The sequence below is a fragment of the Mytilus galloprovincialis genome, chromosome 8 (assembly GCF_965363235.1).
Source record: "Mytilus galloprovincialis chromosome 8, xbMytGall1.hap1.1, whole genome shotgun sequence".
Taxonomy (NCBI): domain Eukaryota; kingdom Metazoa; phylum Mollusca; class Bivalvia; order Mytilida; family Mytilidae; genus Mytilus; species Mytilus galloprovincialis.
In genome coordinates this window covers 11,987,388-12,014,621 of record NC_134845.1, presented here as the reverse complement: position 1 = coordinate 12,014,621, position 27,234 = coordinate 11,987,388, and the positions used below count along the sequence as shown (strand labels likewise).

General features: G+C 30.5%; 2 protein-coding genes and 1 long non-coding RNA gene across 3 annotated transcripts in view; 2 read left to right on the top strand and 1 right to left on the bottom strand.

Annotated features, from left to right (window-relative positions):
* LOC143085088 (copper-transporting ATPase 1-like) overlaps positions 1-6,197 on the bottom strand; it is a 33,348-nt gene extending 27,151 nt beyond the window's left edge. Inside the window, exons 1-2 of the mRNA XM_076261273.1 lie at positions 6,173-6,197; positions 3,190-3,305 (exon numbers count right to left, since the gene is read on the bottom strand). Of these exons, the coding sequence (XP_076117388.1) occupies positions 3,190-3,305; positions 6,173-6,182 (126 nt within the window). The 5' untranslated portion in view covers positions 6,183-6,197. The remainder of the gene's footprint in view (positions 1-3,189; positions 3,306-6,172) is intronic.
* Positions 304-27,234, top strand: LOC143085089 (protein FRG1-like). Its single transcript, XM_076261274.1, has 9 exons — positions 304-367; positions 15,902-16,050; positions 20,373-20,455; positions 21,494-21,619; positions 22,671-22,840; positions 23,220-23,324; positions 24,381-24,472; positions 25,723-25,833; positions 26,859-27,234. The coding sequence occupies exons 2-9, from the start codon at positions 15,986-15,988 to the stop codon at positions 26,893-26,895; spliced, it is 789 nt and encodes a 262-aa protein (XP_076117389.1). The 5' UTR covers positions 304-367; positions 15,902-15,985; the 3' UTR covers positions 26,896-27,234.
* Positions 18,799-19,811, top strand: LOC143085090 (uncharacterized). The gene is made up of 2 exons (XR_012981240.1): positions 18,799-19,447; positions 19,670-19,811. It is a non-coding gene; the product is annotated as an uncharacterized LOC143085090 (long non-coding RNA).

Genomic DNA, 27,234 nt, shown 5'->3' with positions numbered 1-27,234 from the left:
AATAATAATTTAAATTTAATGAGTCTGTAGTAGGATTGTTGATATCAAAAATAACTGTCACTAACAAATCATTTTAAAAAAAAAAGAATAATATAAAGTAGAATTTACCGGAAGTTTACTATATCCCAATTTATTTTTAAATGCCATGTTGTTGATATTAATCCACCTTTATCAAAGAAATCCAGATACCCACTGTCTGATAGGTAAAAACAATGATCAGTGGTTATAAGTGATGATTACACATAACGTCAGGAAATGATGTATCTGTCCATACTAATCACATGTATTACAGATAAATACTCCCGTACATAACTGATCACTTAATTCTCAACTTTTTAACTGTAATTTTCACTTTTATCTTGCCAAGGTATGTTACACTTTATATCTTTTAATTTTACTTTCAAAACATCCTCACAGAAATGTGAAATATAACAAATCTCAAAATGTCAATAAATTACGGTAATGATAAATCCAATCTTTGACATTTTTGAACAATATGTCCTTATAAAGAGAAGTATTTTATCAAGTGTGTAAAGTCCTATAAACAAATCTTATCTGCCCTTAGATAACGTTTAGCTACGTCATTTTACATGTAAAACTTTGTATAACACGATTAATAACACTGTTTACTGTTAGATGTCTTTGAAGGTAAGGTGTTTCTTAGAATTACTTAATCCAGGATATTAAGTGACATATTATTTTTCATGTAAAATATGTTTTGATTAAAGACAGCTGTTGATGTTCTCTAATATACCCTCCTAATATTTAGTTATTACTTATTCCTTTTACTCTAAAATATGTCAACAGATTTCTGAGGTGCACATTTCTTGCACATTTTCAATCAAACTACAATAAAATCAACACTTGTATCAGATTTTCTGGCTAATTAGCATAATTTCTATAAACCAAAAAAGATAAGTGTCAGTGAAACATGCTTATTAATTTTTCAAATAAAAAAAATCTTAATTTTCACAATTTGACATGTTTAATATATGTTATATAACATTACTTATTTCCTGAAAACATCCTGTGAATTTCCCACCAGGTTTATTTAACATGGTAAAATGTAAATTATATGAATGTAAAACATTAAATAAAGCATAACATCACGTCACCTCAGTTATTACTGAAGGTAACAACATTATATGTGAGAAGAATATCCAGTTAATAACACATTAAAAGTGCCATATTTTCCTGTTCTAAACAAAACAGGTGGTCACAGTAATGATTTATAGATCATTGATTATATAACCCTTTTCAACTTCTAAACTTTTAGTTACTGTGTCACAAAATAATTTGAGGGTTAACATTCACTGAAAAATCTGGCATTTATATATCTCAAAAAGATATGTTTTTATGGGATATGTGTCTCTTACCTTAAATCATGGATCTGCACTCAAATGTTATAAGATGTATTGCTTTTGAATGAAATATTATCTATATATGCATACAAATTAACTTTAAGATGCAGGAACTCAATCTGCCCTATATTTACCCTATATAACCTGTTTGTCTTTAACTCACTTTCTGGGTTTGTTTTTTCTTGGGGGGAACTGGAGAATTTAAATATAATACTTTTTTCTCTCCATATGATGATGATCAGCACCACTAAGGACTGCACAAATTCTCATAGTAAGATTTATAAATGAGTCCCTGGTCCAAACCTCACCCCAGATAGAATTTTCACTTTACATTGAGCATCATTAATTATAGAACTTGCAACATGTGTGTTCTTTATTGTTTAATGCATAACATCTTGGCCACAAGTTTATTGTTTTCTGTTTAGTATTAAATTTATAGTAAGATCCATTTTCTTACATCTTGTGATCAATTTTATTTGGCAATCGCCAATGGCAGTCAGCAGTGTTAAAGAAAATCAGTTGTTCGACCTGATAGTCATATGCGTTTTGTTTAAATATACTTTTTCACTTTTTTGATCTTTTGGAAATTTTGTTTATGCTGTATTATGCTGTAACGCAATCATTATAAGGTTTAAACGTAGTTTTCAATTTAGACTGGATATATATATGTTTGTTATACCTTTAACATTTCAAATTTTACATTTCTGAACAAGGCCTTTTTTATATAACATTTGAACCATGGGCAGAACATATCTATAAAATTTAAATTCAGTCTTATCTTTTACCTGTTACACTTTGTACAGGTAAACATTGATTACAGGTGCATTCTTTCTAGTTATGTAAGTCAACAACAAGGATCTAAAACTTGTACAAAAGATATAGGAAGAATGCACTGAGATATTAAAATGATTAGATGTGTTTTTACTGTTTTTCAATTGACAGGACTTTTGTTTTTGTCTGTACCTCATAAATTCATATTTGAAATTTAACATTTTAAGCCTCTAGTTGCTTAAAAATGTTGAAGCATTATAAACTAACATATTGAGATTTTGTAGAAAATAACTATAAAATCAAAAATCAAAGGAAAACTAGTTACATAAAAATCACCACATCTTTGAATACCAATAAAACTACATAAATGTAGTACTACCCGAAGGAAAAATAGATGTGTTTAAATATGTAATGGGAGGTAACTTCTATCATACATCTAAAATATTACAGAGTTATCTCCCATGAATAAGATATATGGATATTTAGACAATCAAATAAATGATAATACCCAACTTTAAATTTGAAAATCAATTTTTATAAATATTGTTTTGCAATGGTAGACAGTATGAGTGATTATAATTTACCTGGACTTTATTGGAAACTCATTAAAAGTTGCTAGAAAAAAATCAAATGTTCACCAAAATCTTTAATGTGCATGCCGTAAGCTGAATGAGTCTTTCTGTTGTCAACTATATATTTCAAACCCTCCAAGATAGCCAACCTCTAAACTTTCAATTCCTTTCTCTTATAGACTTTAAACCCTCATAGATAAAATTCCTCTAAACTTTTAATTCCTTTCTCTTATAGATTTTAAACCCTCCAAGATAACCAACCTCTAAACTTTTAATTCCTTTCTCTTATAGATTTTAAACCCTCATAGATAAAATTCCTCTAAACTGTAAATTCCTTTCTCTTGGGCCAGACCAGCTTTGATGTTATACCTACCTCTAAACTATAAATTCCTTTCTCTTGGGCCAGACCAGCTTTGATGTTATACCTACCTCTAAACTATAAATTCCTTTCTCTTTGGCCAGACCAGCTTTGATGTTATACCTACCTCTAAACTGTAAATTCCTTTCTCCTCAGCCAGACCAGCTTTTATATTTTTCACACAACTCTGACATGTCATTCCATCTATCTCTAACACTGCTGTCTTTTCCATTTCATCTGTATCTGAAATATACAAAATTATATATGTATTAAAGATTTACCTAAAATTTGCAAAATGATAAGTAATATTAGCATATGCATTTACTTGAAATATTCAAAATGAAATAAATATTAAAGATTATTATACCTTACAAATATTTTAAACAATTCTATTGGGTGAAACGTTATCACGTGACATGGAATAATTCAGTTGTTTTTCATTCAATTGCAAGGAAGGACGAATAACCCTAAAAATTTGCACCAGCGGTGAATAACCCTATTATTCACCGGTGAATAACCTTTTCAGTTTGTTGATTTGTACTTGAGTTACCTCCCATGAAAATGACGTCACAGACGTAAATAAACAAAATGGCAGCGTTCACGTTACACTGGATTAAGCCCACCGAGAGAAATGGAAATAAGGCAGTGGTCATGAAAAGAGTGCCAGCAGCCGTGTCTCTTATAAACGGTCCTTTTCAGGGCCATCAATATTTTACAAAAAGATTATACCTTTGTTGTACATTCGAGAAATTCTAGAACACAAAGCCGTTAAAGGTATTTTCAGCTTGTGTGTTTGTGTTGACTGTTGTGTAAAGTCCAAAGAAGTGTTCGAAAGGCCTTTCCAATGTTAGTTCGGTATAATAAAACAATTGTGGCCCCTTAGAGTCGATGAATATCCAAAATTGTCAACCCTTAAAAGTTATTTCACTTCGGGCTGCGCCCTCAATGAAATAACCTTCTCGTGTTGACAATTTTGGATATTCACCTCTTCAACGGGCCATATTTGTATATTATCTACAGCATACTTACCATGCTTACAGGGCTGACAAGTCTCTCACATTAAGTGTGATACTCAGATTTGTTCATGTTTATTTGATGGCATTTTCCTTTGATCTAATGTTTTTTACTTTATAATCTTTACAATTTTAGCAAAATCTCACACATTTGCTTCATAAAAAGTTGGCAGAACTGTACCTTCAACTGTAGTTCAAACTGTATCAATGTTTCTTTATACTTATATACATCGTACATCAGAGAAAGTCTTCAAAACATCAAAAGAAAGACCATTTAAAGACTAAATTTTAACATCTGCTCATATAAAGGTTAGATAAACAATGTTCAAATCAGAACTTTCAACAATTTAGAACAAGAACTTTCAAAATATTTAGAAAGTTCTATTTTACTTATAGGTACCCAAAGAACAAATGATGTATTTTTTCCCTATTTTTAGTTTTAATCAATTCCTAGTTAAAATAGAATTCAGTAAATCTCATCCTAGTCAACTAAATTAACGTAGTTGCATCGCAGTACAATGTTATTTTCAACCTGAACAATCTATAATCATGATAATTGCAAATTTCAAGAAAAACTTCAATATGATAGACCCTCAACTCTAGCAAAGGAAGTATGAAAGTCCAGTCAACTCCAGCTATTACTGTATTGATTCTGAAAAGGTCACCAATTTGTTGGTCATTTGGACTAAAATTGAAACACTGTTAGAAATTTCAAACATTTTTCAAGAACTCTGCGATGTAGCAATGGTCGATCAACAATAACTTTACTTATAGTATTATGGTTCAAATTATATTTGAGGGGACTTCAAAATCAGTCACTCTTATACTAAAGCCAGTCTCCTCAATCTAATTGCATTTCTAGCATGCACATGCAATTGGAAAGTGTGCGATGGCTCAATCAGAATGCTTTAGAATATACTCAAGTCACATGCAAGTTGACTGAGATTTTAGAGGTAAGAATTTTCAATTCAAATGTCTATAATCTAAGCCATGAAAAACCCTAGGCCTACCTAATTTACTCTTGCGTGCAAGTCATCTTCATTTATTACTCAATATATTAGAGCACACTCTTGTTCGATCTCTATCAATCAACATTCTAATCAATATTATAATCTTACATAATTATGACCAAAACATTTTACCTTCTTTTACTCTGGACAATAAATCAACTAAATCTCTGTAATATATGGACAACACTAATATAATATATGCGCATCCAGAATATTCTATTCTCAATCTGTGATGTAATTGTTCTCTTTCAAATTTTGTAATATCATCACATCCTGGTTTAAGTTGTGTGTCTGGTTTCTGTTACTTAAAATACTCTTTTTTAAAATAAATATTACCTATAGTAGTATATCCTCAGGTAAAAATAAATAAACTTAACATGCTAAATTAAAACCTCTAATTTTGAATGGTCATGATGGTAGAGTTTTGATAATCAACGGATTAACAATTAACTTCTTTTATTTTTCTTACAGATTTTAAGTTTGACAAAATCTCAGTTGAAAATATTTACCTGACAAAAATGATAGTCCATATAATTATAAGGATATGTGGTATGATAGCCAATGAGATTGTCTATTAATGTAAGATATCTAATATAAACCACTTAATGTAAGCCTGAAAACAATAATATTTGTTCCTTCTACCGTAAGACTATACCTATACCTTCATGTGTACCTATACATTTACTAGATTTAAATATTGTTTATCTTTAATATGAAAACTCTTTCATTTATACATAAATATATATATATATATGTGTCTGTTTTCACAATATACGGAAAAAAACTTTGGTAAACAATTACTGCTGCCTTCAATATTCATGTATATAATTGCACAAATAATAAAAGGAACAAATAAAACATCCAGAACTTAATATTTGATCCTAAATCAAACAGGTAAAATTGTATCCTTGTTCAATTTTGTTTGTTAACATTTCATATGACTAGAAAAAGATGTGGGCGCCCTGGGGTACATTGTAACTGTCAGTAAATACACAATTAACTAAATATATGGCAATACACTTTATATACTCAGTAAAAACTACAAGCCTCCATCCCCCTGATGTCTGAGACAAATTAGGTTCCTTACCTGAATCCATTGTGGGTTTATAATTTATGATTCTTTTTATTATGAACCTCTATCAAATTACACACAAATGTATTCCTATGCATGTCTTGCTTCAATAAACATTTAATTCTGAATTTTTAATGTACTGTCAATAAATTTGTTGTACTCATTTAAAAGTAACCATCATGCATGTCATGTTACTGGTATAAGTTTTTTCAGAGTTTTATACTTTTTAAGAACTTGGAATATTGAAAATGCTGACTACAGTAGACATGCTAGACATGTGATACATCAAAATTTAGTTTTAAAATTTTAACAATTTTAAGGTCTTTTAACATAAATTATTGAATCTATTTACTGGGATAAACATGATAAAGGTTAACAGCTAGTTATTAAGGCCCTGCTGTTTTGTCTTATTTCTAAACACAATATCATTCAAAAACATTTATCCAAATTCTTAAAATATTAAAAAACGTTAAAAAGTTAGAAGAAAAGTCAACAAAGTACTAAAAATTTGACTTTACTTACCAGTGTTTAACTCATATAATAAATCTGATCTGATAAAATTGACCCAAAATATAAAAATCAATAAAAGGAAAAACAAAGATAATGTGTGTGGTGATAAACAGTGATAAGAAACTAAAAGACAGTATAATTTATAAATAAAATTTCATATTAGAGATATAAGTATGTTATAACTTTCAAGATATATACACATTCTGAGGAGATATAAACACATTCTAAGGAAATGGCTGTATTTAATGCAGTTTTAACATTCATATGATTTATAAGAGACTAATGTAAACTTTCTTTTCTTGGCCTATTATAGCTTACAATGAAATGGATTCAGGTTCCACTAGCTTGATATAAATAAAATAAAACTCCAACCAAAAAAAAAGAAAATAAGAGAGGAAAAAATACTTGCATAAAATATCTTCAAACAAACAAAAAAAGAGAGGGAAAAATACTTGCAAAGATACTAATGTGTACATCTTAAATTTGATTCAAAAATTAACAATTTTGTATTAAAGTATTTTAGTTTTTTTGGTTTTTTTTTTCCTATAGACATGATAGAATTTAACTCATGCTGAGTCAGCACACTTAAGTTTCAGGTTTCATATTTATACAAAAATTATATTTTCTTAAAAGCATGCAAATACTTCTAATCATCTAATGTCAAACGTTAATTTATATGCATTATATTATATTTTTTATGTCCAAAATTAAGTTTGTACACATTCAGCATGTTCAGTGAAACCCACAAAGTAGTAAAAGACAAAATCCCATAGAAAAGAAAAAAAATATGCAGTTGAAAAAGTCTCACCTATAATTTTGTCTGTCATTTTTAACGAATTCACACACTGAAAAACACAACCTATAAGTACATGTTCTATGCTTAGTCAGCTTACATTTACATTTTCTGGTCATTAACTCCTTGTATGCACATACATTTAAATCAATAAAAAATCATATTAAATTTGTTACAGCTACACAGAGTACAAAATGTAACAGGCTATTATTTCAACTTGGAATTATTTTAATTATGGAATTTGCATAATTTTTTATTGTGCTTGACATTTTTTAATAAATTCCATGTTTACTCTTCATTATAATGTTTATTAGCATTGCACAGCACTTTCGATCAAGTAGTCCAGTCAAACTAAGTTTTAACCTCAAACTAATTGCAACAAATTATATTTTAGTTTTAATCTATAGCATTAAGCACCAAATATACACAGAAAAAACTCCCATAAAATCAAACTTAAGGAAAACTGAAATTTTTTTTTTTTTGCATATTTTTTGTTTAAGAAATTGCACATTTTTGGCTAAATGTGACCATTTTGAAAAAAATAATTTGAAAATTTGGTATTGTTTATATCTTTCTCAAGTTAGATTTTATGTGACTTTTTTTTCTGTGTATATTTTTGGTTACAATGCTAAAGATTAAAACTTAAAAAAATCTTCTGTTGCAATTACTTTTAGGTTAGGGTCAAATTTATGCTAAATTGACACAGGCACTCGTCTCAGACCCCCCCCTAATATATTAAGGTATATAGGAATTTTTTTTCTGAGACAAGTGCCTGTGTAAATTGACTGGACTAAAGGTACAGTACATTCTATTGAAAATGATAATTTCATATAAGTTACACAGGACTGATGTAAAACTTATTTTTACTAGAGCTCATCATTGATCTACTCAGATTAGATCTGAACAGGAATAGTTACAGATATACACAAAATTCTGATGATTATTTTAAAATTTTAAAACCATTTTATCAACAGTGAGCAATGGTGAGCAATAAGTTTTGTGGTCTGATATGTTGACAAAATGGTAAACTCTAATTGTTTTAATGTTACAAAGCTGATTTATAAAAGCAAGCAACAATAATAATACAAACAACCTTTTTTAGCTGAATCAAGTTCAATATCAAAGTTCCTTAAAGGTAACCTTATTGGAACAACCCCACTTTAAAAGTAAAAGTTATCTGATGGAAATAGTCTCATTCCAGAACCATTCTAGCATGTTTACAATAGAAAACAGAGGATTTCCAATACTGACTTGATGCATTATAAAAATAGATATTGACATTACTTAATCATATTAATACTGTCGAAGCTGTACAGTGGATTTATAAACAATAGAACCAAATGTCTGCCTCAATATGACAGCCCCATAATAAGTGTTCTATGCTTTCTGGTTCTTCCTTGCAAAATGTACATAAATTACACTGTACACGGTTCATCTTTAAAAGTAAAGTATTAGTACCTAAAATACCGTGAATAATTCGGTATTGAAACTAACAGAGCTTGGTATTTTTTGAAATTTTAGTGACACAGTTATGGATTTTTTTCCAATCCCCTACAATGTTAATCAATATACCCTCCCATTTTCGCTCAGCTGCTATTACAACTGGTACCACACCTTGATTTAATATATTATACATGTCTTTTGATCCTTTGTTTGACTTGAAAAAAATGTTAATATTAAAAGGTAAGAAAGCTTATTGTTGTTTTTTCCTTTCAGTGTTAATTCCCATAGATCATGTAGATTGTAACCATTTTTTTAATGCAGGATTGTCAGTTTTCCTTACGATGGTGGTTGGTTTCTCATGGCAATCCTGCTTCCTCCACCAATAAAACTGGCCACCAGGAAAATAGCCCAAAATTTGGTGCTCAAATGTGGCATTTAAACACCAACAATAAATCAATCAATTCATTCATTAATTTAATAACTGATTTAACCAGATGCTCCGCAGGGCGCAGCTTTATACGACCGCAGAGGTTGAACCCTGAACGGTTGGGGCAAGTATGGACACAACATTCAAGCTGGATTCAGCTCTAAATTTGGATTGTGAAGAAATAGTTGACACAGCATAGGTTTCTGACACAGAATGAATGTGGTCTAATGAACTTAAAATACTTTTTTTTCCTTTGAGCAATTCATTATGCCGTTGAATATTAATCCTCTCAAAAAAATGTTTGAAGAAATTTTCTTTTTATTTATGAAATCTGAAATGAGAAAAATTTACCCCCCCCCGTTTTTAACTGATCTCAATTAAAATTTATAATGGACTACAATAACTATTCATCTAAATACATCATAAAATATTAAACTGTAACAAAAGGTGCTTGTTATCACTGAATGGTAAAGATTGTTTTAATTTATCAGTTGGTAATAAAAGTGAATATACATTGTATATTGCATAAAACAATGATTTAAGTTGATTCAACTACTATTCTGGAAAAGAAAGATAACTCCAATCAATTGAAAATTTCTTGCTATTGCATAATATTGTGCAATTAGATATTTCTTGCTATTACGCAATACTGTGCAATTGAAAAAATTGGCTATTGCACAATACTGTGCAATTGAAGATTTCTTGCTATTGCGCAATACTGTGCAACTGAAAATTTCTTGCTATTGCACAATACTGTGCAATTGAAGATTTCTTGCTATTGCTGAATACTGTGCAATTGAAAATTTCTTGCTATTGCACAATACTTAATATAATAATTTTGGATCCTGATTTGAACCAACTTGAAAACTGGGCCCATAATCAAAAATCCAAGTACATGTTTAGATTCAGCATATCAAAAAAGCTCAAGAATTCAATTTTTGTTAAAATCAAACTTAGTTTAATTTTGGACCCTTTGGACTTTAAAGTAGACCAATTTGAAAACGGGACTAAAAATTAAGAATCTACATACACAGTAAGATTTGGCATATCAAAGAACCCCAATTATTCAATTTTTGATGAAATCAAACAAAGTTTAATTTGGACCCGATTTGGACCAACTTGAAAACTGGGCCAATAATCAAAAATCTAAGTACATTTTTAGATTCAGCATATCAAAGAACACCAAGGATTCAATTTTTGTCAAAATCAAACTTAAGTTTAATTTTGGACCCTTTGGACCTTAATGTAGACCAATTTGAAAACAGGACCAAAAATTAAGAATCTACATACACAGTTAGATTCGGCATATCAAAGAACCCCAATTATTCAATTTTTGATGAAATCAAACTAAGTTCAATTTTGGACCCTTTCGGTCCCTTATTCCTAAACTGTTGGGACCAAAACTCCCAAAATCAAACCCAACCTTCCTTTAGTGGTCATAAACCTTGTGTTTAAATTTCATAGATTTCTATTTACTTACACTAAAGTTATGGTGCGAAAACCAAGAATAATGCTTACTTGGGCCCCTTTTTGGCCCCTAATTCCTAAACTGTTCAGACCTCAACTCCCAAAATCAATACCAACCTTCCTTTTGTGGTCATAAACCTTGTGTTTAAATTTCATTGATTTCTATTTACTTAAACTAAAGTTATTGTGCGAAAACCAAGAATAATGCTTATTTGGGCCCTTTTTTGGCCCCTAATTCCTAAATTGTTAGAACCAAAACTCCCAAAATCAATCCCAACCTTCCTTTTGTGGTCATAAACCTTGTGTCAAAATTTCATAGATTTCTATTTACTTAAACTTAAGTTATTGTGCGAAAACCAAGAAAATGCTTATTTGGGCCTTTTTTGGCCCCTAATTCCTAAAATGTTGGGATCAAAACTCCCAAAATCAATCCCAACCTTCCTTTTTTGGTCATAAACCTTGTGTTAAAATTTCATAGATTTCTATTCACTTTATCTAAAGTTAGAGTGCGAAAACTAAAAGTATTCGGACGACGACGACGACGACGACGCCAATGTGATAGCAATATACAACGAAAAATTAAAATTTTTGCGGTCGTATAATAAAAAGTAAAATCACACATTCCATCAAACATGGTTAACTACATAAATTGTAAAATAGCAAAAAAAAAATCATATTGGGCCATGATCATCATAGTTAACACTAGTTGCATGATTTTTTTATTCCTTGCTTGTACATGTACATGTATAACAGATTGAAATTCAATTTTCTTATACATGTATAACATGTACAAATAGAAATTTGTAATCAGCAAGTACACATCTGTTATAATTTATATATGTAATTTAAAATAATGTAATGACGTACCTCCAGTAAACAAAGCCTGTCGAAAGTTTTCATGGGAATAGTCAATACATATTAATTCATAAGTTTGGATGTATGTAATTCATTGTAATTTGCATTGGTCTCTACGTGAGGTACAGTAGATGTGTACCTGAAGTAGACAAAGCCTCTCCAAAGTTTGAAAGAAACATACATCAATATTTATCAGAGTTGGGTGTATGTAGATTATGTTAGTTTAAAAGTACATCAATCATTATTAAACCTGTTTTAGCACTGTCAGACTGCATGGACTGTAAATGATTATATCAACTTGATCAAAATTTTAAATTACTGATTACATGTGATTACATTTCAAATCTTTCTTAAGATTACAGCTGATTACATTTGTTTATGATTACCCAATTTCTTTGCTGCCTGTTTACTTTTACCCAATGCAGGAGAAGCTGTATACAATTTATTCAAAATTTATCCCTGATGGTGTACATGTACATGATGTATATACATGTAAGTAAATTAAAAAACATTATTCATGTTTTAAAATCCACAACAATCAAATGGCATTCCAAAATCAAAATGAGTTTTTCAATAAAAATACAACTAATGACTGTAAATGCTTCCAGTGACAATGAATAAAAATTAAGAAAGCAAGCAAAAAGTTTGATTTAACTTATTAAATGTTATTATATACAATGTATATATTGTATTTCATCATGTTCATGGTTCAGATGTATATAAAAAAAATTGATGTATTATAAGAATTTAATAAATCCTCATGATCATGCATACAATATTTAAAATTGAGAATGGAAATGGGGAATGTGTCAAAGAGACAACAACCCGACCAAATAAAAAACAACAGCAGAAGGTCACCAACAGGTCTTCAATGTAGCGAGAAATTCCCGCACCCGGAGGCGTCCTTCAGCTGGCCCCTAAACAAATATATACTAGTTCAGTGATAATGAACGCCATACTAATTTCCAAGTTGTACACAAGAAACTAAAATTAAAATAATACAAGACTAACAAAGGCCAGAGGCTCCTGACTTGGGACAGGCGCAAAAATGCGGCGGGGTTAAACATGTTTGTGAGATCTCAACCCTCCCCCTATACCTCTAACCAATGTAGAAAAGTAAACGCATAACAATACGTACATTAAAATTCAGTTCAAGAGAAGTCCGAGTCTGATGTCAGAAGATGTAACCAAAGAAAATAAACAAAATGACAATAATACATAAATAACAACAGACTACTAGCAGTTAACTGACATGCCAGCTCCAGACTTCAATTAAACTGACTGAAAGATTATGATTTCATCATATGTACATCAGGCACAATCCTTCCCGTTAGGGGTTTAGTATCATACCATCATAACATATATGAGAAGAACATAACCCGGGTCATGCCAACAACTGTTTTTAGAATAAATGTGTTTAGTTCCGACGCAAAGACCTTATCAGTGACTCAATATTAACGCCAAAATATGCAATCTTTAATGACTTGACAACAGTATCGTAATTATATCCCTTCTTAATAAGTCTATTCAAAGGTTTTTTAAGTTTCTGAGGTGAATACTGACACCTTTGTGCTTTATAAAGAATATTTCCATAAAAAATTGGATGTGAAATACCTGAACGTATAAGAAGTCTGCATGTTGAGCTATATTTACGAATGATGTCTTTATACCGATGATAAAATTTAGTAAATGTTTTGACTAGTTTGTGATATCGAAAACCCTGGTGTAATAATTTTTCAGTAATACATAAATTTCTCTCGTTAAAATCTAAAACATTGTTACATACACGAGCGAATCGTACAAGTTGAGATATATAAACACCGTAAGATGGTGACAAGGGAACGTCACCATCTAAAAACGGGTAATTAACGATAGGAAATGAAAAATCATCCCTTTTATCATAAATTTTAGTATTCAGCTTTCCGTTAGTGATATAGATATCAAGATCGAGGAAAGGGCAGTGGTCATTGTTAGTATTAGCTTTATTTAAAGTAAGTTCAGCAGGATAAATTTCATTAATATACATACTGAAGTCGTCATTATTGAGAGCTAAAATATCATCCAAATATCTAAAAGTATTATTAAATTTGTTTATCAGATGTTGTTTTGATGGGTCTTTGCTTATTTTTGTCATAAATTGTATCTCATAACAATACAAAAAGAGGTCCGCAATAAGTGGTGCACAGTTAGTCCCCATTAGAATTCCGATAATCTGACGATATACGGAATCCCCAAAGAGAACAAAAATGTTATCTAGTAAAAATTCAAGGGCATATATAGTATCAAAGCATGTCCAATTAACATAGTTTTTTTGTTTATTGCTACTAAAAAATGACCTAAAAGAGTTTGAACATATATATTCACATTCTGATTTTTTGAATGCCCATTTAATTAGGTGTGTGAATTTTTTCTTAATGAGAATGTGAGGCAATGTGGTATACAGGGTAGAAAAATCAAAACTTTGAATAGATTCAAAATCACCAATATAAGCATGCAATTTATCAAGTACTTCCAACGAGTTCTTGACACTCCAAAAGTAATTTATTCCACTATTTTCGAAGGCCTTATTTGAACAATTAGTATGAACTTTTAAGCGCTTCTGTGCTTCAGACAATATATAAGTTAAAGTAATTATTGAATTTGTGTGAGAACAGTCTCCTGTACATTTCCTGAAATAATGTTATAATACCTAATACATGTATGAGGCAGACATAACCTGTGAATGGGGACGAAGTCTATATGTATTATTTTTTTTAATTCAAACATGTTGATAAAAAGAAATGAAAATACCGTAACGTTCCCGATTTTGGTTCTGTTGTTCATGTATTTAGGGATTTAGCTGTGATGTTCTTTAAGTTATGATGTCATATTCAATGTAAACAAAAGAAACGCTTTCATCAGGTAATGTTTTTTCATATCAAACAATTATTAAAAATGAATTTGTATTGAGTTCAATCTTATATTTTACTAGACTGATAAATATATATGTATAGTCTCATGCAAACAATACCGGAAAAAGGAAGTAGATTTCTGCGCGAATAACCGGAACAGGAAGTAGATCTGAAAAAAAAAGTTAATGATTTTGAGTTCATTAGTCATGTTAGTAGAATGAAAAATTTCTGGAAATTTTTCCGATTTCTTTTTAATTTATTTTTTAATTGAATTTTCTACTGTAATTGGGGACTTTGGCCCCATATTACATGTATGCTAGAGTAATAACCAATACAAATGAATACTGGCAATATACCTTATCAGGATTTGTCTGTCAAAACTGGACATCACAACAGTGCGTGTAAAATTTTGACGTCATCATGGTCATAATACAAAGTATCTTATGCCAAAATGGAAAAGTTATTGTTGTATGGCGTCAAATAGTTCAGGCGCGAAAACTTAGGTCAGCCAAAGCACATTTTTAAATAGTGTTAAGGAGTATAGTTTCGATGACATCATTAAGGCAGATCAATCTCAGGTCAACTGGTGTACACCTAATTCAGAAAAATAACTAAGAAATTTAAACCCCAAAATTGTTCATACAAGTGTGGATATTTATAGAAAAAAAACACTGACAGTACAAACTGTCTGTGGTTATTTGCATTGTTTATATAAAGAATCACAATATTCTGTAATCATGGTAATGTGTAATGTCTATTGGATGACGATTGACATTATGAAATTACGCATGAAACTGTTGTTTACCTGACTCAGTTTTCTTTTAAATAAAATTGTCTTCGATTGATCTTTTTTTTCTACAAACATTGACAAAATAGATAAACATGATAAAAAAAAAAGTGGAAACTTTACAAAATTCAGTAATGACTAATGTTTAGGCTAACGTCTATTGGATGACAACTTTTACTTATTGTTTACCTGATTCAATTTTCTGAAAAAATGTCTTAAAATTATCTTTTTTTTTATCTCTACAAATATTTGACACAATATTTTTTCCCCGTCAACAGGAAGTGAATTCTTCCGAATAAGCTTCGAAATCAAGGACGTATTTGATGAAGCAATTGTTCCGAAGATTAAAATATAATTTCATTAAAAGGCACTGAGTACCTTTTAGATTTGCTTATTCATATGATAATCTTCAATACACTAATCAGTATATCGAAACATATTTTAAGAAATTTTTCCACGTTTTTTAGTTGATATAATTCCGTTTTTTAGTTGACATAATTCCGATTTTTAGTTGATATAATTCCGTTTTGGGCCTTACCCGGAAATCGTTTTAATTTTACTCTCATTTCAGACAACTTGGGATGTTTTTGCCTTTTTGAATTGCGAGCAGAGAGCTTTAGTGAGAATTAAACTACTCTCAATACTCAACCAGAGAATGGCAGATTCTTATTCGTTTGTAAAAGGCGGGAAACTGAAGTTAAAGGGACACAAGGATAAGAAGTATAACGTATTAACTGTTTAAAGTTACTAAATTATAAACGATGTTACCTTTTTTCTGGTACTACTACTACTATCAGTATCATGACTATCCAAAATTTAAAAAAAAGATTGGCACATATATAAAGTCAATTCGGCACCTTTATTGGCATATATAGAAAGTCAAAATGGCACCTGGTCAAATTGAATTATTCTGCACCTATATGAAAAAAGTCGAATTGGCACCTATATATATATATATAGAAAAAGTCAAATCAGCACCTGATCAAATTGAATTATTCTGCACCTATAGCATGTATAGCAATGTACATGTATGTATATAGTCATCAGGGGCGGATGCAGGAATTTTCGAAAGGGGGGGTGCTAACCCAGGGCACCCAGGGCAAAGGGGGGGTGCAAAACATGTGTCCCAATACAAATGCATTGATCGGCAAAAATAAAGGGGGGGTGCGCACCCCCGGAACCCCCCCCCCCCCTGGATCCGCCACTGGTCATTCATTAATCAGGAATACGCATTGTATCATATGTGCTTTGTCCAATAAAATATTTGAATTTGAATTTGTTAATGATCATGTGCATAGGAAAGTCAAATCAACACCTGGTCAGCTCAGAGACATGTGCTATCAGTGATTTTCCTAATGCTATGGGGAAATGGACCAGGGGCCGGCCAGGGCCCATACAATTTGGAATGTTGTTTGTGAAATGATAGCTTTGGGGGAACTCTATTAAAGTGTAATTGACTCAGGCGCATCTCAGACAGACAGGTGGCCACTCCTCTCTGGCCAAAAGTAAAAGGACAAGAAAAAGTGAATGGTACATGTATTTACAATAAAATATGCATTCTGAGAAAAATAACTACATGAATTGCATGAACACGATGAATTGGCAAACAAGATTGAAGAATGGAAGAGATTTGTAAACAAAAAAAAAACCAATTCAATTATACAACAGCAACAAAATCTTGCTGCAATGTCTATATGGGCAATGGGGTTGGCTAACTTAGTGCTAAAAATTTGGAAAAATTAGGACCCAAAATGAAGGTTGCCTGGAAATTCCTGCATATTTACACGTTATACCAACACTCCGACAACACTCTGATGGTGAAGTGATGAGCACTGATCATGCTGATGTCACCGTATTACTTGTATTATCTATTTGAAACAATGCTAGCCTGTTTATTGTATTTACTATTTTCTGATAGTGTTTGGTCTTTTATAATCTAAAAAAACTTGAATAAAGCAACAGTGCGCGCCATTACCAAAGTTGTTGTTCATTGTTGTTTAATCCACAGAATGACAGAAGAGCTAGGATAAAACAAATTTAATCATCATTGATGATTGTAGTTAAAATTTGTTTGTTTTTTGTTTCATTTCCTGTTTACATGTACAATTTATAAGAATACGAATATTATTTTTATTTCCATTTAAAGGTCCTTAGAAAGAGCTTTTATCACATTTGTTATTTATTTACATACAATTAGATATAAATCATGTAAATTCACTGCAGAGAAACATAAAAGAAAACTAAACAGTGTTTACAATACAATGTACATGTAACTATTATTAAAGCAGTCATGGCAGTTAGGGGAATTACTACACTGAATGATTTCCAAATCACAGATTCAAGTACTGTAAATTCAGAAATTATTGCCTGCATTTATTATTGCGATTTTGTCATTTACGATGTTGAGAAAAATCCTGTTTAATTCATATAAAACATTTCAAAATGCGAGTTTAAATTATTGCGTTTACAACTCTGTCGCATTTTTTGCAATAATAAAAACCTTGCAGTAATTTCTGAATTTACAGTAACATTTTGTCCAGAAATGTTGGAAGTAAGAGTTATATTTCCTTCATAATCACCTACACTGACCTATTTCATGTGTACTTAAGAAGTACAAATTAATCACTATCTATCTAAACTGATTGGATTTTATTGTACATTTAGCTTAACTGCTGTAAATATACAATACCAATGATCCAGGGACTAATTTATGTCATTGTATGCTGCTAAATTTATCACAACAAACATCTGTCCTTCATGTCCTTATATATCATGTATATACATACATGTACATGTAGGATGACTGATCATGTCAGGTGATCACCTTGTACTGAATCTGGGAAAATGACATGGAAATCACTTGTTTAAGCATCATATTAAACCTAAAATTTTAGAGGAAAAATACTCCTACCAATAGCATTATTGTTTGACATAAATTCTACATTGAGGTTCTTCAAAATGAAAGCACCAATTCACCAACATACCTACTAACTCCATCTTAGGAAAATTACATCTGTAGCTACCTCGAGCTTTTTACAAGCAGATCCAAATACACTGAAAGTACCAACTATATGTTTCTTTCAAAATTGCACAAATCCCCTTACAATTATAGATTTATTTTGTCTTCAAGCCATTGTTCATTACTCAACTATCTATTTTACTTACTAACTTACACTTGGTACAATCAAAAACCTGCTTATAAATTGTTTAAATTATAAAGCCTTTGGAAATAGTGGAATTAATTACTTTTCTTGCTTTTGGAATGTCAAACATTTGTTGGAAGAACTTGATAAATTGTATGCTAATATTCGTAATTTCAAATCTGTTCAATTTTTTTATTTTTCTACCCTACAATGTATATACCACTTTTACCTCATAATCTAATTAAGAAAAAAATTATACATCTCATTACGTAAACATTGTTAAAAGTGCATTTTAAAGTCGGAAAAGTTAATTAGGCACCCTTTTAAGCGGCAATGGACATTTGAGCGCATTGACAGGACATTTGAGCGAAAAAAAAAGGACGTTTGAGCGCCAAAGTATAGGACATTTGAGCGCCTAAATTTTAGGACATTTGAGCGAAAATAAGAATAAGCGTAGGACATTTGAGCGAAAACAAGTCCTGGATAGAGAATTGTCTTATTGGCAATCATACCACATTTTCTTACGAATATAGTTCATTAAATGAGGAGTTTACCAACAAAAAGATTAAAACATATTTTAATTGTAAAAAACAAAGCACTAAAAACAAAGCACAGTCATAAAACAGGAGTTTACCAACAAAAAGATTAAAACATCTTTTAATTGTAAACAAAGCACTAAAAACAAAGCACTGTCATAAAACATAAAACTCGGCAACGGCATTATTTACAAGTCTGTTCGGGCTTGGAACTTATATCCCAGGCTTCTGACATAAAAATCCCTCGTAATTTCCTGCTGGCAGTATTTCGAATGCAAATCCCGGAGATTCTGTTCCTTCTCCTTTTCTGTTCGGCTCTGCGGTGCATCAATGTTCAAACTCCGAATTTTTATGTAAGTCACAGATTGCAATTTGATAATAGTGTCAAGGAAAATATAAATTGATGGATGACTGTGATAGAACTGCTCGTTATAATGGGCATGAAATGATTCGGGCCCATTGTTAGTACGTTTTAACGAGGATGGAACTTCGGCCCAGAGAATCACAAACAAGGCTTCTTTTTCCCTTATTAGTCTCGGTCAAAATAATATCCATTTTAACACGTACATGTATTATTAGTATTAAGATTTCAAGTGCCAAGGGACATTTCACTTAATAGATATATATATAAGAATTTTAGAACAAAGAAAATTTGCATAGCCAATGAATTATAGTAGAATTGATTGGTAAATAGAGATCAACTTAGGATTTCACTTACATAAACCAGCCAGAACCGGTCGAATTACTCGGGTGTGAAATAAAATAAAAAATATTTATAACTAAATCTTACTTTTTTTTCTTACTTTTAAAAAAAAATCTTAATTCGTGTAAAATTATCAGGGAAAATTTCGCTCAAATGTCCTGTCTGAAAACTCAGGTAAGGTTAATATCCCGGCGCTCAAATGTCCTATGAACTCGGCGCTCAAATGACCCTATGTGCTTTTTTCTTTTTCGCTCAAATGTCCTATGCCCCTTTTAAGACCCTTAATTAACCTTATGTTTTGCACAAGGTTGCAAGTAAACTATTGAGAATTACGTTTTCTCCATTTTATTTTTCAATATTTTCATTTGTGGTGTCAAATAGATATTATATATAAGAAGGTGTGGTAGGAGTGCCAATGAGACAAGTCTCCATCCAAGTCACAGTAAATACACCATTATAGGTCAAAGTAGGGTCTTCAATGCAACACAGAGCTTTGGCTCACCACAAACAGCAAGCTATATAAGCATGTTGGGGTAAAAACATGTTTGATATTAATACTGCACTAATTATATAATTGTACATTTTCATCATGTTCATTGATTGACATTAACCCATATGTTTGAATATATTAAATCATGATAGCCTTTTTTATTTTTGCAGACACAAGAAGCACAAGAAAAGGAAACATGATGAAATTGACACAGATACACCAAAACCAGAAAAAGGAGATAGGGAAAAACATGGTAAAATAAATACTCCCCCCTCCCCTGTGTGAAAAAACCACTAATTGTCTTAAAAAACAACAACCAAAATACACATAAATCAGATGTTTTTGAACAGTCAAAGATTTTAAAATTGTTTTTTTGTACCAGCAGAACTTTGAAAATCACAAAAATAACAGAATAAAAATTCATTGCAATGGTCTAATTTTACCTGGAGGAGTAGGAAATAACATTTAAGAGTACAAAGAAAATGACCAAAAAATAAGTTTGGATTAAATGCATCGTTGGATGGTGTGATAGAATTTGCATTAAATAAATAGAAATATAAATTAACAGGCTTTCGATAAGTTTGATAGTAACCCAAGTTATAAGAGTAGTCTGTTATGGAAATGTTTATAACATGTACAACTTTTAGGAGTAAACATCTTTAACTACAATACAGGTAGAAAATAATTGTATACTGTAAAATTTTTAAATCTCTTGAGGAAAAGTTGCTCATCACCTTTGCTTATAAAATAATTTAATAGTATTATATATTGATATGATTTCATTGCATAGCAACCAATGTAACCATAGTAACATTATTGTCTAGTTTCATTGAGTTGAAGGCATCATTCTGTGCACATTTATAGATTTTTACTTAGTTCAGTGTTTTTTGTTTAGGAAAGGGTGGACGTGAGTGCTTGAAAGTAAATGTTGACCATTGATCAGAAAAGTTATTACAAATCATAAATTTAAATGAATCTTACAGATAGACTGAATAAAGTTACTAAACACTTTATAAACTGGTCTGACATAGAGGCTCTAAAACGGTAACAAAATAATTGAACTGTATAAAAAAAAGAAGACATCAAAGGACAACAATAATTATTATTCAAAGGACATTGCAACACCATGGACAAAATAAAAAAAATAGACACACATAAAAGACAGTTGGGCCCAGTTGTTCAAAAGCTTTTGAACAACCGAGCCCTGATTCCCAAAAACATTACACATGTACAGGATGCTATCAGATAGTAAACTTAAAAGAGGGAATGATCTTAGAATTTGATATTTCAGGTGGATGGTGGTTAGCTAAGAAGTTTGATGACATATCTGGTAACACAGCTATAGAGATGGATGATATGAGATATCTGGCTGCCCAAGATAATGGCAGATTTAAACTGGGGCCACCTAGGGATGAAGGTTGGTACTTACAGCATGGCAATGAATTTGACAAAAACTTCAACATTTGACTTCACTATAACACAGTATAGTGATAGACATGATAGATACCCATAAACAATTTTCAGTGTAATCAAAAATATGACTAACATTTCTTTTTTTTATTCCAGTATGCATGGTATAATCAGATGGTTTCTTTTATATTGAAATGTAAAATAGTTCTTAGTTGTTTTAATAACAACAAAGTTACTTTGAATATAAAAAAAGAAGATGTGGTATGATTGCCAATGAGAGAACTCTCCACAAGAGACCAAAATGACATAGAAATTAACAACTATTAGTCACCATATGGCCTTCAACAAAGGGCAAAGTTCATACCACATAGTCAGCTATAAACGGCCCTGAAATGACAATGTAAAACAATTCAAACAAGAAAACTAACAGCTTATTTATGTACAAAAAATTAACAAAAAACAAGTTTGCTCTCAAAACACTAGAATATATTTTTACACACAATGTAATCACTCTTGACAGAACATGAAAGATATTATGATGCAAATTGAGGCCTATTCTTTATCTTTATGTGTAAAAGTATCTTTCATACAACACAATCAAAATTTGATGGCATTAGTCATTACTGTAGATTTTCATTAAAGGTTATTCCATTAAATTGGATGTTAAAGAGAGAAAGGATTGTTTATTTTTTGGACATATGTGTAATGTATGGCCATTTGCATTGCTGTATGAAAATTTACTGAAAAAAACTTTCAGATTCCCTTCTTACGCTTCGATTTCCAGATATATTTATGTAACTGTAAACAATTTAGATATTGTGGTACAACCTTTCGATCTGATATAGTGAGAGGATAGTTTTATAAACAGCTACACTCAGATACAATGAAAGACAAATTTTCTGATTAGTTTCTGGAAATTTATGAAAGCCTGCTTCATACTATATGACATTGATGTCAACAATACATGTACATGCGCAAAAATAATAAAAATCAGAAATGTAATAAGAACAATGAGAATTCTTCTGGTTCCCAAAATCATTTTGACATTATCATTTCAGGAGAAGAACCAGATCCAATAGAAATACTGACAGCTGTAAAAGTTAATGAGACAAAAATCGCAATAAAATCTGGTTATGGTAAATACCTTAGTATTGACCCAGATGATGGTGTTATTGGAAGATCTGAAGCTATAGGAGCAAGGGAACAGTGGGAACCAGTTTTTCAAGAGGTTGGTCTGAATTTGTACTTTACAACCAAAATTATAATAGACAAATAATATTTCAAAATACAGAGATGAAGAACAAGCTTAGAATGTATAGTACTTCAGAACAAAAAGGGCATCTTATCATGCTTATCCTTGTAAAACATACCGTTGGTTTTCTCGTTTGAATGGTTTTATACTAGTAATTTTGGGGCCCTTTATAGCTTTTTGTTCGGTGTGAGCCAAGGCTCTGTGTTGAAGGCCGTACATTGACCTATAATGGTTTACTTTTTTTTAAATCGTTATTTGGATGGAGAGTTGTCTCATTGGCACTCACACCACATCTTCCTATATCTAATTATCATTGTAAAAAACTTTGTAAGACAATCATTTTCTCTAATTTCAGGGTAGGATGGCATTGAATGGCAGTAATAATTGTTTTTTGTCATATGACGATGATGGAGATATTGTTTGCAACAGTAAGAAAGCTGGGGAAAGTGAAATGCTTAAAGTAAGTTAGTAACAGTTAATCTATCTCAGTATGTAATTTCTTTGTAAAATCTTTGACAAAATAAATTTATTTTATTTAAGAAATTGTCAGAAACTGACTTTCAAGTTGATAGTTCTTAAAAACTATTTACATGTTATGATAGTAGTTATCAAAGGTACCAGGATTATAATTAAATACACCAGACGCACGTTTCGTCTACATAAGACTTATCAATGAACCGTCATTGATGGCCTTGATTATGACGTAAACAATGTGTCTCTCTATAGTTTTACTTATGATACATTGTATCAATACAGAATATAAAGGTTTGGCAAATTTTATAACATACTTCCATTTAAATTTTGTGGTTTACCCAAGATACTTCATTTGAAGCCATTGTGAATCTTGCAATAAAAAAGATTAATGTTACTACATACAATGTCTCAAAATACAAGTAATGTACATACCAGTTTCTTTCTAAATAATAAAATACTGATTTACTTGCAATGGAGAGACTAGCCATTGTATTTTCCCTTGAGACACCAATTATTTCCATAATATAAAAGCAGTGGCGGATCCAGGGGGAGGGTTCTGGGGGTTGGAACCCCCCTTTTTTTTAACGATCAATGCATTTGAATGGGGACTTATAGTTGGAACACCCCCTTTTGCCTTGGTTGGGAACCCCCTTTTTAAAATGGCTGGATCCGCCCCTGATAAAAGTTTATGTTATTTAATCCTGCACACTGCCCTCACACTTTTACATTTAAAACACAAAATAAATTGTGTTTAACATGTGAATAGAGAGTTTGCCTTGAAAGTTTTTTACCAGCCCGGAACTAACATTAAGTGAACAGTACATGTAGTTGTTAAAAATATTAAAACTACACAATAAAGAATTCAAATGTAAAAATAATTGCAATTTTTTATATTTTATTATAGCTTTTATCTTTGAATAATTTTTGTATGTATGTGTCTAGAAATTAAGTATTTGAATTATTGATAATATGATTGTTTTGTAGTCTAGGGGAGATAATTCACATTTTTATTTAAAAATAATGAAAACAAACTTGATTGTAGATCAGACTAAATGCAAATATAGAAACAGACCCATTTGCAAACATACCTGTTGAAGAGAGAGGGAAAATAAAAGATGCAGAAATAAATTATGTGTAAGTTTATCAGGTAGAATAGCAGAAATAAATTATGTGTAAGTTTATCAGGTAGAATAGCAGAAATAAATTATGTGTAAGTTTATCAGATAGAATAGTCAGTACATTTATTACATTTAAATTATGTGTAAGTTTATTAGATAGAATAGTCAGTATTACATTTTAACAGAAATAAATTATGTGTAAGTTTATCAGATAGAATAGTCAGTACATTTATTACATTTAAATTATGTGTAAGTTTATCAGATAGAATAGTCAGTACATTTATTACATTTAAATTATGTGTAAGTTTATCAGATAGAATAGTCAGTACATTTATTACATTTAAATTATGTGTAAGTTTATCAGATAGAATAGTTAGTACATTTATTACATTTAAATTATGTGTAAGTTTATTAGATAGAATAGTCAGTATTACATTTTAACAGAAATAAATTATGTGTAAGTTTATCAGATAGAATAGTCAGTATTACATTTTAAAAGGTCCTTTTTAAATAGATTAAAAGTTATACAATAGGACTATACTATAAAAACTGTGTGTGACAGAGGACAACTGATTTACACACAATCAAGTTTGAAATAGAACAACCTACTTAATGTGCTTTAAGTGTCATTTATGTCTATCATTCATACTGTTAATACACTACATCTTAAATTGTTTAATATTGAGAAATTAGTATAAATTTATTGTCTCATCTGCTATGAAAGGGGAGAGACCACAAGTGTATCACTTATGCTATTAAGTCAATGTAGTTATTAGTTTGATGGTTTAAATAGAAGCCGCTTAGAAGTCTGAATCAGTGATGTTTTGTACTCAAACATGTTCAAACACCATAGTAGATGATATTTTCTTTATTTGTTGAATCACACTTTCAAGACATGATTTTGTTGCTATCAGAAAAAGTCATATTGGGTGAAAAATTCAAAATGATAAATGTATTTTAACCTGGCTAAATTTATTTGGATTCTTCAATAATCTTTTAAATGGAAAATACTTGACCTACATAAAAGTTCTTTTATTTTCATCATGTATCCACTTCAAAAAGAAATCTATAAGTCGTCATATAATTATAGTCCTCAACAATGGTCGTCAACAAATTCAAAAATAGACATACAACACAAACTGTGAAAAACTCTAAATCAACATAAAGCTGTTTTAAGTAAAGTAAATAATCTGTTGTAAATATTCTATCATATATATTAACTTATTTTGAAATATGAATAATTTTCTGTAAAACTTGCTTTTGCAGGAAGAAATTTCAAAGCTATCAAGACAGAAAATTAAAGATAAGTGCAGAAGATGTGAGCAGTTTAAAGAAAGCTAAGAAAGGTGGCGTTCTTCATGAATGTATGCTTGACAGGTATGGACTTAATTGTAATAGCCTTATTACTGTGGGTTCATTATTTTTTGTTGAATTAAACATTTTGTTGGAATTCAAATGTTTAACAAACTACAAATTCTCAATAGGTTTTGTATGCACAGATTGGAAAAACCATGAAAATTGAATATCCATGGAAATAAAAATTTTCCTAAATACACGAAGAAACTAAAAAAATATTGGAACCCACAGAGCAAACAAAGTCATACAACTAGGAATCTTAGCCTTTCTTGTAAGACTGAAAAATAAGCTACATAAAAAATCTCAAATACCTTTTGCTTTAGGTATTAAAAGAAAACTTGCCATTGGCTGTAGACAGAAAACACAAAATAATATACATGACAAGAAAAAACAAAAAACACCTCCAAAATTTAATAATGTTTTTAATCCTAACCCATATGAATGTTCCTTGCCTCAGGCCAAATAAAAATATATGTGTGGTTCCACTAACCCCACCTACCCTAGATAAAAACCCTGGACCCTAGAACTTTTTTTTCATTTCTGAAAAATAAATTTCAAACGATCAAATTTTGAGGATGGTGAATTAAAATAATTAAATTCATAGATTTCTGTCATCTAAATTTCCATCACAAGTATCTGTTATGGCTAAAATGCAAGAATTCATAACAGAATGCAACAAAATTAACTTAAAATGTATCATGACTGTTTATTTTACAACCAAACACATGAAAAAATGGTGGACTTCCATTTGGGGCGTGTATAATACCAGAAACAATTTCGGTAAACTTAGATTTTTTTCCCGATTTTGACATTAAAAAAAAAATTAAAAAAAAAAAAAAAAAATTGCTGACTAACCGACCCTATTTTTTAAAAGCATGTAACTGGAACCACACATATATTTTTATTTGGCCTCATCTTAAATTTACGTTCTGGTCCAAGCTTTCAATTATTTAAAAGGCATGTTATTTGTTTACCTTCTACCAAATATTTTTCTTATATATTGGTCAAAGTCTTTTAAGGTAAAGAATGATTTCTACTTTTATTAGGCGAGAAAAGATGAAAGCAGATAGATATTGCAAGTGAAGACTCATATATTGGAGATATAAAACTTACCATAGACTTACATGGCAGCTCTTGTGACAATAAAAAACGGGAGTGAAAGAGAAAAAAGAACAGATTTGGGCAGGATGGAAATTTCAAAATTATTATAGTTAATATTACAAATGGTCTATAAGTTTAATGTAGTTTTTCCAACAATATTTGTACAGGTGGACATTTTATTAATATATTGACAATGCATCAGCTTGATCATTTGATTGCTATATATTTTAAAGAGTTTTTAATACTAACTTCGTTGTATTTTAAACTGTAGAAGTCATTATGTTTTATACATTAATTTTATATTAAACATGTATACATTTG

What these genes read in the sequence shown, in the direction of transcription:
- LOC143085089 (XM_076261274.1), top strand. Translation starts at nt 15,986, where the DNA reads ATGGCAGATTCTTATTCGTTTGTAAAAGGCGGGAAACTGAAGTTAAAG. An exon ending in AGGAGATAGGGAAAAACATG is followed by an intron (nt 20,456 to 21,493) that starts GTAAAATAAATA and finishes TTGATATTTCAG; the next exon opens with GTGGATGGTGGTTAGCTAAG. An exon ending in CATGAATGTATGCTTGACAG is followed by an intron (nt 25,834 to 26,858) that starts GTATGGACTTAA and finishes TACTTTTATTAG; the next exon opens with GCGAGAAAAGATGAAAGCAG.